The sequence below is a fragment of the Acomys minous genome (assembly GCF_964271855.1).
Source record: "Acomys minous genome assembly, chromosome: 15".
NCBI classification, from domain to species: domain Eukaryota; kingdom Metazoa; phylum Chordata; class Mammalia; order Rodentia; family Muridae; genus Acomys; species Acomys minous.
The window spans coordinates 96,781,130-96,797,961 of record NC_140497.1 but is presented as its reverse complement, the minus strand read 5'-3'; the positions used below and the strand labels follow the sequence as shown (position 1 = coordinate 96,797,961).

At 48.3% G+C, this 16,832-nt stretch overlaps 2 protein-coding genes across 3 annotated transcripts in view; one reads left to right on the top strand and one right to left on the bottom strand.

The window, feature by feature from the left end:
* Positions 1 to 4,745, top strand: part of DIPK1A (divergent protein kinase domain 1A) — a 75,292-nt gene extending 70,547 nt beyond the window's left edge. For both annotated transcript variants that reach the window (XM_084758787.1, XM_084758788.1), the window contains exons 4-5: positions 1,649 to 1,825; positions 3,514 to 4,745. In XM_084758787.1, the coding sequence (XP_084614913.1) occupies positions 1,649 to 1,825; positions 3,514 to 4,326 (990 nt within the window). In that variant the 3' untranslated portion in view covers positions 4,327 to 4,745. The remainder of the gene's footprint in view (positions 1 to 1,648; positions 1,826 to 3,513) is intronic.
* Positions 4,746 to 5,790: 1,045 nt separating this feature from the next.
* On the bottom strand, positions 5,791 to 13,664 carry RPL5 (ribosomal protein L5). The gene is made up of 7 exons (XM_084758790.1): positions 13,524 to 13,664; positions 12,546 to 12,731; positions 11,112 to 11,246; positions 10,238 to 10,440; positions 9,239 to 9,416; positions 6,563 to 6,651; positions 5,791 to 5,948 (listed from the first exon to the last, which is right to left on the bottom strand). Exons 1-7 carry the CDS (start codon positions 13,524 to 13,526, stop codon positions 5,849 to 5,851), a joined length of 894 nt encoding a protein of 297 aa, XP_084614916.1. The 5' UTR covers positions 13,527 to 13,664; the 3' UTR covers positions 5,791 to 5,848.
* Positions 13,665 to 16,832: the final 3,168 nt, after the last annotated feature.

Sequence of the window (16,832 nt, the reverse complement as noted above, 5' to 3'; positions counted from 1 at the left end):
TCCTCCCCCACCCCCATAGTCCCCCAAGCCCAAGCCTGGAAACCTCAGACTCAGACTCTCTCCTGCCAAACCCAAGCTTCAGCATTTTTACTAGCCAGTCAGCTTTAAGTTAGGTAGAGCAAGGTTTCTACAAGGACAGCTGTATGAAAGGACGCGCTCTGCTAGGCAGCGGCCAGATCTTGGGGAATAGTAATTAGCATTAGAGTACATAGCCCCAGCCAACTCCCAACAGCGTACACAACTGAAAATTATTGAATCAAGCAAAGCTTTAGGAATTTTACGTATTTCCACTTTGTTGGTAGGTATTTACTAATCCAGGCGTATGGTCCGTGCTTATAACCTGAGCACTCAGGAAACTGAGGCAGATATTCATGGCCTACCTAGAACGAGCCTGACACAAATGAAACAAAACAGAGCTTTCTTCTCTCCACTTACACTCTGTCTGAGCCACGAGGAGCTTTGTTACGGAATTATTCCCATCCCAAATGGAGGCAGGAAGGGACACACCATGACATCCTAGCTCCTGAGGGCTCCAGTGGGCCCAACCACAGCAGACCACTTGCTCTGCTGCCTGTACCACCCTCAGCACACGTTTCTTTTCTTTTTCTTTTTCTTTTTTTCTTTTTCTTTTTTGGTTTTTTGCGATAGGGTTTCCCTGTGTAGCCTTAGCTGTCCTGGACTCACTTTGTAGACCAGGCTGGCCTTGAACTCACAGCGATCCGCCTGCCTCTGCCTCCCGAGGGCTGGGACTAAAGGCGTGCGCCACCAGGCCCGGGCAGCACACATTTCTTGTTCTTCACATCTATCCTTGTTGAGTTTCTATTGCAACTTTGACTTTACTCCAAGCTCCACACACCATTTAAGGTTTTACCTTAATTTTTAATGTTTAGCGAACATAAAATGTAGCATATACTGCAGAATGTTAATTTGATACATGCCTACTTAATGTCCATTATTTGCCACCAGCCTGGACAGACTAGGGGGACCCTAAATTTTTTTTTTTGAAGATTTATTTATTCATTATTATGTATACAGTGCTCTGCCTGCAGGCCAGAGGAGGGCACCAGATCTCATTATAGATGGTTGTGAGCCACCATGTGGGTGCTGGGAATTGAACTCAGGACCTCTGGAAGAACAGCCAGTGCTCTTAACCGCTGAGCCATCTCTCCAGCCCCATGACCCTAAATCTTAGCTGCACAAAAAGCACTACACAAAAGCACAGTGTCCTCCCAGAGCAGGGACGGAAGAAGTAGAGCACAGAGGAGCTTGCCTTTGCCTAACACCCTCCTGATTTCATGTCTCAAAAACTACATTTAGGTATGCATTATGTTCGTCTTTTAGCAGTCATTTAAGGCTTTGGGAATACTTCAGCTTTGCACTCAGAAGTAAGGCCAGCAGCTGGTTATGCTGGGCCACATGCATGTAGGCTCTCAGGAGGTTAGGGAGGAGGATTTGAGTTCGAGGCCAGCCTGGGCTACACAGTGAGATGAGGCTGTCTCAAAAGATAAAAGTAAGAGTCACAGCTCTGGCTGAGCCGTTTAGTGCTTGCTTGTGTTTTGTTAGGGGGACCTGAAAACGCAGCTGTGTGCTTTTTGCACGGTTTCCTTTCCTACGGTGGGTGCATAACTTGGCATTCTTCTTCACAAAGATGTACTTAGGAACTTGGGATAATCTACCAGGCGTTGTGAAATGTCAGATGGAACAAGCTCTTCATCTTGATTTTGGAACTGAACTGGAGCCGAGGAAAGAAATCGTGCTATTTGATAAGCCAACCAGGGGGACAACTGTGCAGAAATTCAAAGAAATGGTGTATAGTCTCTTTAAGGTGAGTGTGTGCGGCCCTACACCTCCAGTGTGAAGCTGTTTCTACAGAGGACCTGGCAGGCCCTTCTCACTCATCGTATTGCTGACAGTCTTTTTCCTCCACCATAGAGTCTACCTGGGGAAAATGATTCAGAGAAAGGGACATCGGAGGATATTAACTTTTTTGTTTGTTTGTTTGTTTTCAAGACAGGGTTTCTCTTTGTTATCTTGGCTGTCCTGGACTCACTTTGTAGAGCAGGCTGGCCTCGAACTTGGATATTAACCTTTATATTATTTAAAATGGCTATTAAACGGACTGAGAGCTACTCGATAGCTGTACATTTGACACTCAGCTAGTGCAGAGCCAGACACAGTGGTTTATACCTGTAACCACAGCTGCTTAGGAGACTGAAGCAGGGGAGCCGCCTCAAGGTTGAGGCCAGTTGGGCTACATAGTGAGTTACAGGCCAGCCTGGGGTGCAGTGTGAAGCCAGCCAGCCTGGGGTACAGTGTGAAGCCAGCCAGGCCAGCCTGGGGTGCAGTGTGAAGCCAGCCAGGCCAGCCTGGGGTGCAGGGTGAAGCCAGCCAGGCCAGCCTGGGGTGCAGGGTGAAGCCAGCCAGGCCAGCCTGGGGTGCAGTGTGAAGCCATGTGCATAAATAAGTCAATAAATCTAATACTAAGAAAGTAAAATAAAATTGCATCCTTTCCTCTTACATGGGGGAACAAACCAAGGGCAGACCACTGAACTATATTCCAAGCCCTTATAGGGGGACCACTGAGCTATATTGCTAGCCTTATACAGTGACCTCTTAACTTTATTCCTAGCCCTTATATGGGACCACTAAACTACATCTCTACCTTTTAAAAATTTTTTTAGATTTATTATTATTTTTTACTTTATGTATATGAGTGCTAGGGCATCAGATCACATACATTATAGATGGTTGTGAGCCACCATGTGGTTGCTGGGAATTGAACTCAGGACCGCTAGGACAGCAGACAGTGCTCTTACCTGCTGAGCCATCTCTCCAGGCCCCCTTTTAAATTTTTGTTTTTAAACTGATCTTTGAAATGGACTAAACTGACCAGGCTGGCTTTGAATTGGTATCCTCCTGCCTCAGCCTTCTGAGTAGCTAGGATTACAGGTATGCACCATTACATTGGACTTGAAACTATTTAAATCTAAATAAATTCATGGTGGTGCAAATGTATAATTCCAGGATTTGGAAAAGCAGAGGCAAGATAATCAGGGGTTCCAAGTCTGTTTGGGCTACATTTGACCATCTCAAAAGAAAATCTACAGAAACAAAAATAGTAGTAATTTGCATCTCATTCTAGGGAGATGGCTCAGGGCAGCCGCTTGCCACCAAGCCCCACCCCCATCCCCCACATGGTAGGGAGGGAACTGCTTTCCACAAGTTGTCCTCCAACTTCCACCCACACGCCAAGCTCATACACATGCCGCATGCGTGCTCAGGCGTGTGCACACACGTATACAAACGCTCAGTATCTGGGAGATACAGGTGGCGTGACCTAGAACTGATCCTTTTCTGTAGGTGCCGTTTGCTTTCTTCTGGACTAGGGGTTAAAGCCAGCACCTCACACGGTCTAGACCGGCACTGAAGAGCTGCAGGCCAGCATGTTTTTAAGACTTGGATCTACTGGCTAAACTACAGCCTGGCTCTGAGTTTCCTTCTTTGTCTTGACAGGCAAAATTAGGTGACCAAGGAAACCTCTCTGAACTGGTTAACCTCATCTTGACAGTGGCCGACGGAGACCGAGACGGCCAAGTGTCCTTAGGAGAAGCCAAGTCGGCCTGGGCCCTCCTCCAGTTGAATGAGTTCCTCCTGATGGTGACACTCCAGGGTAAAGAGCACACCCCCAAGCTGATGGGGTTCTGTGGAGACCTGTACGTCATGGAAAGTGTGGAGTACACCTCTCTGTACGGGGTAAGCCTCCCATGGGTCATGGAGCTGTTCATTCCATCTGGATTCAGGAGGAGCGTGGACCAGTTGTTCACACCATCGTGGCCCCGCAAGGCCAAGATCGCCATAGGACTGCTGGAGTTTGTGGAGGATGTCTTCCATGGCCCCTATGGCAACTTCCTCATGTGTGACACTAGTGCCAAAAACCTAGGCTATAATGACAAGTACGACTTGAAAATGGTGGATATGAGAAAAATTGTGCCGGAGACAAACCTGAAGGAACTTATTAAGGACCGCCACTGTGAGTCTGACCTGGACTGCGTCTATGGGACAGACTGTAGGACTAGCTGTGACCTGAGCACCATGAAGTGCACTTCAGAAGTAATACAGCCAAACTTGGCCAAAGCCTGTCAGTTACTCAAGGACTACCTACTGCACGGTGCTCCGAGCGAAATCCGGGAAGAATTAGAAAAGCAGCTTTACTCTTGTATTGCTCTCAAAGTTACAGCAAGTCAAATGGAAATGGAACATTCTTTGATACTAAATAACTTAAAAACACTATTGTGGAAGAAAATTTCCTACACAAATGACTCTTAGATCACTTGGACTATTGCCACCAAGAATCTGGTCACGAAGGACGATTCTGAGCATTTGGAGTCATGGCTTCTGTGCCTGGGGCCTTACGAAGCCATCATCTTAAATGCATGTTATAGTGGCAGGGTAGGGCCGAGGTGCCCAAGACTCACCACTCCTGCCCTTCTGTTAAGTTCCCAAGTACATTCACTGTTAACTGTTTTGACTGAAAAAATTTTAATGCTGTGAAAAAGCCTCATTCCATGAACAGTGAGCATCCTGTGAATGTTAGCTAATCCCATCGCTGGACATTGTTTGCACTGAAGCTGCTGTTTAAGTGAGAAAATTTATACATGAATTTACTAACATTTTAGCATGGTTTACACATTAACACAAATTGAGAACACCAAGCAGGTAAATTAAAGTGACCCCTTTATTAGAAAGTTGGGTTAGCAGCGTGGTTTATTATATTAAACGCCTTTAGCTTCAGCACATATCCCCACATTAACACGTAGTCACCAGTGTGACTAAACTTCGGGTGAACTTTCATTATCCTGATGATCTGATAGGTTCATCTTAGTATCATCCAGCCTACAGACATCTTAAGCCGGGGATATAGTAAGCAGTACCAGTTTTAAGGCCGGGTGACCAAAACCCACATTCAGTTGACAGACTGGTCCAAATCATGGAAGTTTTTGCTTCTTGTAGATGAAGGGCTGTTCCTTCAGAGACGTAAACACATCACCCCGTACCTTCCTGTGTAAACCTAATGTGCAGGGTTTAGTATTTGACCCTTTCAATATCTGAATAAAATGAAACACAGAGAATTCCCTGCCCTTTCTGCTCAAACTTAAATCTGAACTTCACTGCCATTCTCAAATCTTAAAGCCATGGGTTAGCACACCAGTTGTCTGCCTTTTTTTTGGTTTTTCAAGACAGGGTTTCTCTGTAGCCTTGGCTGTTCTGGACTCGATGTGTAGACCAGGCTGGCCTCAAACTCAGGGAGATCGCCTGCCTCTGCCTCCTGAGTGCTGGGATTAAAGGCTGCGCCACCACGCCCAGCTCAGTTGTCTGCTTTCAAGGCTGACTTTGAGGTGCTTTCTTCCCACTAACCATCTGGCTGAAATAAATGGACAGGAGAACCATGTCCCATGGGCCCGCTGCTCACCACACCCAGCAACCGAGGAGTAACTCATTCCAGGACAGACTGGAATCCCAACAGCCATGACCTTCTGGAACCCACATAAAATGGCCTTTCTGGAAAAAACTAAGCTTATTTTGTGAGATGAAAAGATTCTCAGCCAGGTGTGGTAATACTTGCCCCTAAGGCCAGCAGAGGCAGGTGGATCTGTGTTCCAGGCCAGCCAGGATAATACACAGTAAAACACCTCTCTCAAAAAAAGGCAAAATAAGAATTATCCATTCCTCTGCCTTCATAACTCAGGCTATTTCCTACAGTTTCATAAGTAACAGTTTAACACAGAAATAGCTGCTTGGCCAATAAGTTTATTGTCTTTATGAAAAAAACTCTTCATAGAAAACTGCTTTAGCTCTCAGCAGCCCGCTCCTGAGCTCTGAGGAAGCTCGCTTTCTTTTGAGCAACCCGATCTTTCTTCTGGGCAAGGGACATTTTAGGACGGTTCCACCTAGGAAACAAAGTAAATAATAAGAAAAGACGGTACAGTTCTCAAGGCCAACTGGAAAAAAAGACAAAGCCTCTGTAACTGGATAGAGTCTGAAAATCTTTGTCTGGAGACTGGCTTTCTTATTTTTTTTTTCACGCTTTCTTATATATCCTTTAGGTAGCTTTGAACACCAGGACAGTCATCACGTGCGAACCTCCTGAGTGCCACCACATCCAGGTCAAGTTCTGAAACTGGGAACTAGACTCTTTTGCTTAGTCCATCCCAAACTCAAAAGGCAGTCTCAGCTGAGGACCACAGCTCTCCACTGTCAACCCCAGTGCTCACCACTGGAGAGTGGAGGCAGGCTGAGTCCCAGGGCCTATGCATCAGAAGGCCTGTCTCCTCTATGGGCAGCCAATAAAGCAAGCAGGACTGTCCTGGGACACAATGGGCACCTCAGTAGCTTCTGAGGTGGGTACATTGCTATCACCACACTTGCTCTAGCAAACCTGGTTCCCTTAGCTGCTGCCACATTATGCAGAGCTAGTGATCGAGTTTGCACAACTGCACAGAACTCTGAAGGAGCGGGCAGTGCAGGCACGCCCACCCCGCACCCCTGCCTCCTCCCTACCCACCTCTTCTTCTTCACGTCTCTCTTGGGCTTCTTCTCATAGACCGGATTCTCTCGGATAGCAGCGTGAGCTTTCTTGTACATCTCCTCCATCTGGAACAAAGCAAAGCAAAGCAAACAGCATTTGCCTCCACTTCATGTGCCCGGGAAGGCACAGCACTCTACCACCTGCTCTCACTCAGCTCTCACAGGAACTCAACTAAGCCAGTGCCGTCTGCGTAAACCCCAGAGTGTAACCCACCTTTTCCTCACAACATCTCAGCGTCTATGAGAACCATCTGCATGTACTCTTGAAGAAGGCAGCCATGTTTGGAGTCCATAGCAAACTTTTTTTTTGTAAACCACTGTACTCTACAGCTTACTGCCTGACCTAATTCAATTCTTTCAAGAGATGCTGCATGCCCAAACCAAAAGATACAAACAATACAGGGACAAGAAAAACACACTGACCAAGGACAAGGACACAGAGAAGGGATACGCCACCAAATCTGGCACCACCAGTCTCTTTTAACACCCCACATGTCCCACCATCACTGCCAATTTTAGTACGTGGCAGCGAGTATCGTCTCGAGAACTGACAAGGCCTTCAAGTCTCCTAGAGCCCCAAACGTTACCTATTTGATAAAGTTCTTTGCTGGAAACTTGACTCTAAAGCCTGACGAAGCGGCTGGGAAAGGAATTACACCTGTAATCCCGGCACTCGGGAGACAGACGCAGACTACAAGTGAGTCCAGAACAGCCAGTACTACATACAAAAACCCTGCCTCGTCAAACACCCAAATGTTTAAGGCTGTAACCCTGAATGCCTAGTATTAACTGCAGCTTCCTAAAGTAGGGGTGTCAAGAACAGGGATGCGAGGCATGGTGGCGCACACACGCCTTTAGTCCCAGCACTCTCAGGAGGGAGTTCAAGGCTAGCCTGGTCTACAAAGTGGGTCCAGTGAATCCTTGTCTTGACCCCACCCCCAAAAGGAACAGGGATGCAAGAACTTGATCCCCAGTCATTTTTTATTAAATGACTGTAATCCAGCTTTCTAAACCGACTCATTTCAACATGGAGAAGGTGGAAGAGAGGAAATAATGCTTTGTAGACCCCCACTATTTCAATTGACTCCCAACCCCCGAGACAAAGTGGAGATTGCCTCAGTCTCTCAAGGGTTGGGATAGGCGTGTCTAGGCCTTGTTATCCCAGCACTCAGGAAGATACAATTTCAAGGGAAACCTAGACGTGCTGACATCCCACCTCTCAAAACACATTACCCCCTCTGGCCTGTCAGCCCCACTGTGGCAAGTTTCTCAAAGTTAAACAACACGGAGACGAAGGCACAGATTTACGTAAGGGCCATTCAGCAGGAACACTGAGAGTGTAAGCTCAGGGTTGAGCTTGTCCCCTTCGCCCGCAGGGACTCGCTACAAAACAAGCATTAGCGAAGGAGAAGCCTGTGAGGCCCAGGAAGCATCTGAAGTGCAGGCAAGACAAAGAGGGCAGCACAAGGCCCAGGAAGCCCTGCAGCACAAAGACCCCCGGACCAGTTTCCTGCCCACACCCCACAACTCGAACAGCTCCGCGCTAAGTGCCGGGCTCCAGTCTTACTGAAGTCTCACAACCATGGCCTTCAATGACGTCAGTCTTTACAGGACCATGAGCCTGAAGAGCTGGTAGACTTCTATTACCAAACTCATTTTAGATGCAATTCCTTCCCCATCCCTACTTTTGCACACAACCTGCACAGCTTCCTAGGATTTATTTCAATAAAGTGAGTTGTATTACTCCCTAGACAAACCCAGGAGAATGTGAGGCCCAGTTTACCCACCCCCAGGAAACCGGGCAGTGGTGGCATACACTTTTAATCCAGCACAGGCAGCTGAATCTAGGTTCAAGGCCAGACAAACGAGTCCAGGTCTGTCAGGGCTACACAGAGACACCAAACAAAAAGTTAGCCTGTGGCAGAGTGCTGTTCCGCTCTTCCAAAGGACCCAGGTTCAATCCCTAGCACCCACATCTGTCTGTAACTCTAGTTCCAAGGGATCTGACACCTTTACAATAATGCACATAAAATAAAAATAAATACATTACTTTAACAAGCTAGCCTTTCCAAAAAAGCAGGACTGTTCTGGGACACAATGGGCACCTCAGTAGCTTCTGAGGTGGGTACATTGCATCACCACAATTGCTCTAGCAAACCTGGTTCCCTTAGCTGCTGCCACATTATGCAGAGCTAGTGATCGAGTTTGCACAACTGCACAGAACCATGAAGCGGGCAGTGCAGGACCCGTCCTGCCACACCTGCTTGTATCCAAGGCTTTAAATGCTAGGTGCCAACCCACACCAGCAACTAAGGATCCTTTCCTGCCTACCCAACATGCAAATTTTACTCAAGGCAGCAGGGCTTAGGAGCCAGCTTTATATACCTACACAGCAGCATTCTGTCTTCCATTCTGGAACTGAAATAGACCTATGTAAGACTATAACCACTGAGCTGGAGAGGTGGCTCAGAGGTTAGGGGCACTGACTGCTTCTCCAGCAGTCCTGAGTTCAATTCCCAGCAACCATCTATAATGAGATCTGGTGCCTTCTTGTAGCGGGCAGGTGCACATGGGAACAGAATACTGTATAAATAAATAAATCTTAAAAGACTATAACCACTAAGAGTGAACAGATGTTCAGGTAAATCTTTACCATGTCTGGAGTGATGTTGTTCTTTATGTACTGAGAGAACTGTTTCTTGTATGCATCTTCATCTTCCTCCATTAGGTATCGCATGTAGTCTGCAACGTTCTGACCCATGATGTGCTTCCGATGCACTTCTGCATTGAACTCCTTGCTTTCAGAGTCATAACCAGGGAATCGTTTGGTACTAAAAGGAAGATTTTCACATTTGAGTGCACAGACACATCACTACACACTCAGAAACTCACTTCGGGAGCTGCCATCAGTCCCGTCTTGAAACAACTGTTGCATCATGTGCAATCGAAGGACCAACTACTAATTGCTCAGTCAGTGGGCATCATCACCAGCAGCTCCTTCCCGAGTTCCACAAGATAAAGAATGCCACAAACACATTTGCTTTCCCCTGCCCAGGGTGGTCTCGGACTCCTGCTTGACACAGGCAGATTGGCACTGGTGCTTTTTAGCACAGGAAGCAGAAAACTCACCCCTCAAACCCTTATGTGTCTGGGTAGTAGCTAGGGTAATAGTACTGGTGCTTACTCTAAAATCACAATCAATGAGGCTAGTCAAGGAAAAATTTATGGGTAGATTAATCTTAGATGTAACAAAAAATACACTAACTCCGAGGAATTACAAGTTAATTTACTTAGTTTCCAAGAATATCCAGCAATCTTATTGTCTGAAAGCTTAGAAATCCCAAGCTTTTGTCTCTAAATGTTTTATTCTAGAATCTTACGTTTTCCCTAACCTAGTAAATCAACTTTTGACTGCAAAAAAGAAACGCACAGGGCCACGGCTATGGTGGTGGCTGGATGATCATTACCCCAAGCTCTAGACTACTCTGGGCTAGGGAGCCCACGTCCTTTTGACTAATGCAGGTTGCCATTCCTTCCTGTTCTCGGGCTCCTGCGCAGGAACCAGGAGTAGGCACTGAGTGACTGCCATAATCTAGTCAGAAACACAGGAAACACCGGGGTCAAGGCAGAAACCTCGACTGCTACTTCTTACCTATGAGGGATAGACAAGCCTCCATCCACAGCTCCCTTCAGGGCCCCAAAAACTTTGTTGCCAGTTGTAGTTCGGGCAAGACCTGCATCCAGATAGCAAGTGAAGGCACCAGGCTGACCGTCAATGCTTTCCACATTGTACTCGTCTCCCGTCACCTGCACCTGGCCTTCGTAGATCTTGTCCATGCCAAACCTATGGAGAAGCTATGAACAGAGAAGTCAACACAGAACTGTGTCAGCACACCCAAACCTCGCTGAAGCTAACTCACTCACGTCACAGCACAGAAGCGTGTCAGCACACCCAAACCTCGCTGAAGCTAACTCACTCACGTCACAGCACAGAAGCGTGTCAGCACACCCAAACCTCGCTGAAGCTAACTCACTCACGTCACAGCACAGAAGCGTGCCAGCACACCCAAACCACGCTGAAGCTAACTCACTCACGTCACAGCACAGAAGCGTGTCAGCACACCCAAACCACGCTGAAGCTAACTCACTCACGTCACAACAATTTGACCCTCACACTTCTTCAGGCTTATGCAGGTGCTTGGGCCTTTGCTGCCTAACCATTCTCACCAGTGACTTTCCAAATTCAAGACTTAAAAACTAAGTTCTGGGCTGGCAAGCTGGCTTAGCCAATAAAGGTGCTTTGCCACCAAACCTGTGGATCTAAGTCCCATCCCTGGGACACACGTGGTGGGAGAAAACCACCCACTCACATCAGTTAACAGCATTAGACAGTTCAAAATGCCCAAATCACAGAAGTCTAGAGATTAATGACAGCAAGGCATAAAGCCCCACCACTGAAACAATAAGACAAACTGCTTCCCAGACGGACAAACCCATGTGTCCTCCTGAGGACCTCATGTACATACCCTGCGGGCCAGCAGCAGGCCAGTGCAGTAGGCTGCGGCGTAATTTGTCAGGCCAACCTTCACACCATACTTTGGCAGTTCATGGGCATACGCTGCGCAGACTATCATGTCCCCTTCTATACGGGCGTACGCAATCTACAGTGAGAGAAAAACCAGGTTATTCTTTGTTGAAGTGCTTTCTAACAGGGCAACTCAATGAACGCTCACCTGTATGGGTGTCAACCAACAGCAGTTTAGCAAAACACACACTATGGATGAAATACATAGAGCATGTTAAAACTTAATTATAATTACACAACAGGCCTAAGACATTTAAGGTGGGTCGAGCTGGCAAAATCATAGGTTCTTTTCAAAGTCAGCCACCAAGAAACTGGGCAGGGGGACATATTCAAATGGTGTCTGAGCGCAAAGGTACACTGCAAGACTGTTTAAAAGGGCCAGACATGGAGGCAACCATCTTTAGTATATTAGCAGAAGCAGGCAGACCAAGGTCAGCATGGTCTATCTACAAAGAGTTCCAGGTCAGCCTAGGTCATACAGTGGGACCCCATCTCAATAAATCAATAGCCAAGAAAAACAAACAAAATCATGCCAAAAACTCAAGACAATCGGGCAGTGGTACTGCACTAGCAAAGACAGGCAAATCCTTGTAAATTCAAGGCCAGCCTAGGTTACAGACCCTGTCTCAAACACCCCAAAGTCAAGTCAACAGGAAAATACCATCTATTTAAAATATCTTTTGAGCTAAATCCAAATATGTTTTAGACAGTTCATGCTTAAGTTATGAGAACACAATACAACTGCCTTCATAGTCAACAAACTTACACAGGAAGCAAGTGCACCCCTCCCCCAGCAGCCTTCAGCCATCCACCCTGCTCCATTGGACACTTCTGAACACAGCAACCACCACTTTTTAAGACCTATTTCACAGTAAACAGAAACACTAAGCTGGTTTTTCAAATGCGGCTCTCGGTATGTAGCACAGGTGGTAATCCACCCACCACTATCACCCTTTAAAGATCAGCAGCCTTGCTGGCGAGATGGCCCACGCCTTTAATCCCAGCAGCCGGGAGGAAGACACAAGTGGACCTGGGTTCGAGGCCAGCCTGGTGAGACTGGCAGCCCTCTGGTCGGTAAGTGTCACATGAGCGCATAAAGTCGGTGCTGACCAACTCTGCAGTAACTGGGAAGCGATTCGCTCACACAAACCGGTTTCCCTGCCCTTCTTTCCTCCCAAAATTGGAAATTAAAACCGGGTAAGAATTTCCAAACCTGGCCAAAACTAGTAATTTAAGCCTCAGCTTTAGGCCTACTACTGCAAAAAAGCAAATAAAATTTAAAAAAAAAAAAAAAACACCCAAACACCTCTGTAGCAAGGTGACTGAAGGACGTGGGGTCCAAGCACACACCGCCCAGGTGCAGAGCTCCACTCACCTGGCAGATGATGTCTCTGTTGGTGACCCGCACTATCATCCTGTACTTGGGTGTGTTGTACTTATTTTTGTCCTGGATCACCAGTCGTTTCCGGGCGTAGTAGTCAGTTTTACCCTCTCGCCGCCTTCGGAATCTCACTTGGTACCTCTTGAAGTAGGCCTTATTCTTCACAACTTTCACGAAGCCCTTTAAAGGGAAGAAGAAGAAAGCGTGATCGCACCATTACTTCCTGTCTCACTCAGTAGCTTTTTCCCCCATTTTTGAGACAAGCCGTCACTATGTATCCCTAGTATGACCTCGAATCCGACAGCGTCAGAGTTAAATGGGGCAGGGGCCACCATTTTTTTTTTTAAGTCTGACCCTGTAACAATATAACACCCCAGTTTCCAGGGCGCATCATCACAGCCCTGGTCCACGCCGAGTGGGAGCCAGGACCCACGCGAGCGCGCGGTGGCGGCGGCGTTCACCCCGTTACCGCCTCGGCCCTGTCAGCTGTGCTCACCCCCGACACTGCAGACCTCCCTCCCCGGGTGGGGGGACTCACGTCCTCCCTGTGCGAGCCGCACCCCACCCGTGCAGGGCCGCCACCCCCCCACGGTGGGCACGGGCTCCCTCCCCGGGTGGGGGGACTCACGTCCTCCCTGTGCGAGCCGCACCCCACCCGTGCAGGGCCGCCACCCCCCCGCCACGGTGGGCACGGGCTCCCTCCCCGGGGGGGGGGGCACCCCGGGACCCGCGCGCGCCCGTGTGCGACCCCGGGACCCGCGCGCGCCCGCGTGTCCGTCCGTGTCCACGGCCGCGCAGCCCCTCCCCCGCGGCTCGCACCCCGGCAGCCATTAAGGCCACGTTAGGAGCGGCGGGCGCGAGCCGGGGGAATCGAACGCCATCGGCGCCCCGGGCGCGTCTGCGGGCGTCCTCGGGAGGAAGGGGGAGCCCCCCACGTCCACGCGCGGCCCCGAGGCCCAGGTGCCCACTCACCATCCTGCCGAATAGACAACCCCGCAACCGCGGCTCCACGCAGACCTGCAGGCCCGGCCGCGCTAAGGGGGGGGAAAAGACCGGAGCGCCGTGCGCATGCGCAGTATGTAGCACCGCCGGCACGCAAGCGACGCAGGGAAGAGGGCGGACGGAGGACCTATGGTGCGCGGCGTTTCGCCCCCTGCTGGCCGGAGGGTGAATAATGTCAGGTTTTTGCCTTGTCTCAATTCACGGACAGGATTGGTGGCGAGAAAAGGGAATACAGCCTTTGCTTTTCTTTTTTTTTGGCTAGGGCTTTTTAATTTTTTTCTTTTTCTTGGTGTTTTCGAGACAGGGTTTCTTTGTGTATTCCTGGCTGTCCTGGGCTCACAGAGATTTACCTGCCTCTGCCTCCTGGACTGTTGGGATTGTAGGCGTGTGCCACTGCTCCCCGGCTGCTAGGACTTTTTTGGGGGGTGGGCGGAGTAGGGGGGAGTGTTTCGAGACAGAGTTTCTCTGTGTAGCCTTGGCTGTCCTGGACTCACTCTGTAGACCAGGATGGCCTCGAACTCACAGCGATCTGCCTGCCTCTGCCTCCCGAATGCTGGGATTAAAGGCGTGCGCCACCATGCCCAGCTGCTGGGAGGTTTTTAATCACACTTTTTCTAAGCAGGAGGAGGTGAAATTAAGCTAAATAAAACGGATTTGTGCAAAAATCATGCCTTCTCCATGACTTGACTCAGCTAAATTCCCAGCACACAGGGCCGCCAGGACGCTCAGCCTGACAGCCTCCAGCTTGAGTCAGGAGAAATCCCTCTGCCTTTGCATAGCATCTTGGCATCTGCTTCAAGCATACTTTTTATTCTCCAGCACTTCTCAGAATGCCGACCTCCAGTAAGTTCTTAGTGGCCTATTACATGTTAAAACAAACAAAACCCACTGCACTTCCCTGTTGCCTGACGTCTCCACTGTGCCCCGGATTCCTGATGCTGTCATCCTTTTTCTCTACCTCCATCACTCTTGGCTTCCTTCCTTCCTTTCTTTCTTCCTTCCTTCCTTCCTTTCTTCTTTTTTTCCCCTTCTTTTCGAGACAGGGTTTCTCTGTGTAGCCCTCGCTGCCTTGGGACTCGCTCTGTAGACCAGGCTGGCCTCGAACTCACAGCGACCGCCTGCCTGCCTTTGCCTCCCGAGTGCTGGAGTGCGCCACCACACCCGGCTCACGCTTAGCTTATTTAAGTCCCTTTCCTCGAGAGTTTTCTTGGTAGAGCTGCATGTGCAGCTTAATGCTGCAGCCTCAACACTCAGGGTTAGGGAGAGGGAAGAGGATCAGAAAGTGCAACGTTAGCCTGGGCTACCTAGTGAACTGAAAGCTAGCCTGGGTTGCTTGATACCTGAGGGAAAAAATGAATGCAATCAATTGTTTAAACACAGGAAAAGAACAATTATGAGGCCGATAGCATTATAAACTCAGCGAGAATGTAATTTGAAAATTGCTTCCTAGGGCTGGAGAGGTGGCTCAGAGGTTAAGCGCACTGGCTGCTCTTCCAGAGGTCCTGAGTTCAATTCCCAGAAACCACATGGTGGCTCACAACCATCTATAATGAGATCTGGTGCCCCCTTCTGGTGGGGAGGCACACATGCAGACAGAACATTGTAACATAATAAATATTAAAAAGAAAAAAGAAAATTGCTTCCTGAAACTAGTTTTATGTGCCCAATTATTTTTAGCAATAGTAGCTTATGACTGGTCCTATTCTGATTTTGCAGGGGTGAGGGACCACTTAAAATTGTTGTATTTCAGCCAGACAGTGTGGCGCACGCCTTTAATTCCACCACTCCAGAGGCAGAGGCAGGTGGATCTCTGTAAATTTGAGGACAGCCAGGTCTACAAGTTAGTCCAGGACAGCCAGGGCTGTTACACAGAGAAACCCTGTCTCAAAAAACCATAAATAAATAAGTAAACAAACAAAAAACAACTTTATCGTGCATGGTGGTTTGCAATTCCATAAAGTAGTAAACTGTCAGCTTTATTCATGAAGAGCTTAGGTAAAACAGGATTGACCAGACCACACCCACGTCACAGCATTTCCGTTTTGTTCTTTCTGCCAACGGGTTGGTCAGTGTGAGTTCTGAAAGCCACACACATAGCCACGCACACACACACTCAATATAATATATATACTACATGTAATATATCTAGGTATACATAGATTTATAGATACACATGAATTAATTAATGTGCATGTATATATGTAGGTAAACACAACATATAATATATATATAATATTTATAATAATATATCTATCTGTCTGTCTATCTATCTATCTAGATCTCATTTTAATTTTCCAAAGATGCTAAAAGGAGCCCTTCTTTTTTCAAATTATTTTGTAGGGGGCAGGCCATGTATGCCACAGCAAGTATGTGGAAGTCAGAAGATACAACTTGAAAGATGCAATTATCTCCTTCCTCAGAGTTGTGCTGATTGAATCCGGGTCACTCATCAGGCTGAGGGTGGCAAACCTGTCTGTCTGCTGAGCCGCCTCGGCCCTGTCCTCAGCTAAGACAGGTGCTCAGTGTGCAGCTCACACTGGCTTCAGACTGGACACGACCCTTCCGCTCTGCCTAAGCCCCGAGCCACAGGTGCCCACTACCACACCCGGCTAAACTTAATTCCTTTTAAAACTCAGATCTGTTTGGGATTTGAACACTTGTACTAACATAATCCAAGCAAGCAATATCACACACAGGTAGATATCATTAACTCAAAATGCATTTTTTCTGCCAGGCGTGGTGGCACACGCCTTTAATCCCAGCACTTGGGAGGCAGAGGCAGGTGGATTGCTGTGAGTTTGAGGCCAGCCTGGTCTCCAAAGTGAATCCAGGACAGCCAAGGCTACACAGAGAAACCCTGTTTCTAAAAAAAAAAAGTATCAATTTGCTCACTTTATAGCCCTATCAAATCCTCCTCCCTCTTCCTGGCCCACCCCTTCCCCCTTTCCCTCCTCTCCTTCTCCTTAGAGAAGGAAAGCCTCCTCTGTTGCAGTGTCCCCCCACCCCTACCCCCTGCACCAAGTCCCATTGCACTAAATTGCACTAAGCGCACCCTCTCCCACTGAGGCCAAAGAAGTCCAGCTAGGGAGAGTCATCCAAAATCAGGCAACAGAGTTCACGGCAGAGACAACCCGGCTCCACTTGCTAGGGGACCCACATGAAGACCAAGACGCTCGTCAGCTACACAAGTGTCGATGGCCTAGGTCCAGGCCATGCGTGTTCTTTGGTGCTGGAGTCTCTGTGAGCCCACATGGCTCTAGGTTAGTTGACTCTGTGGAT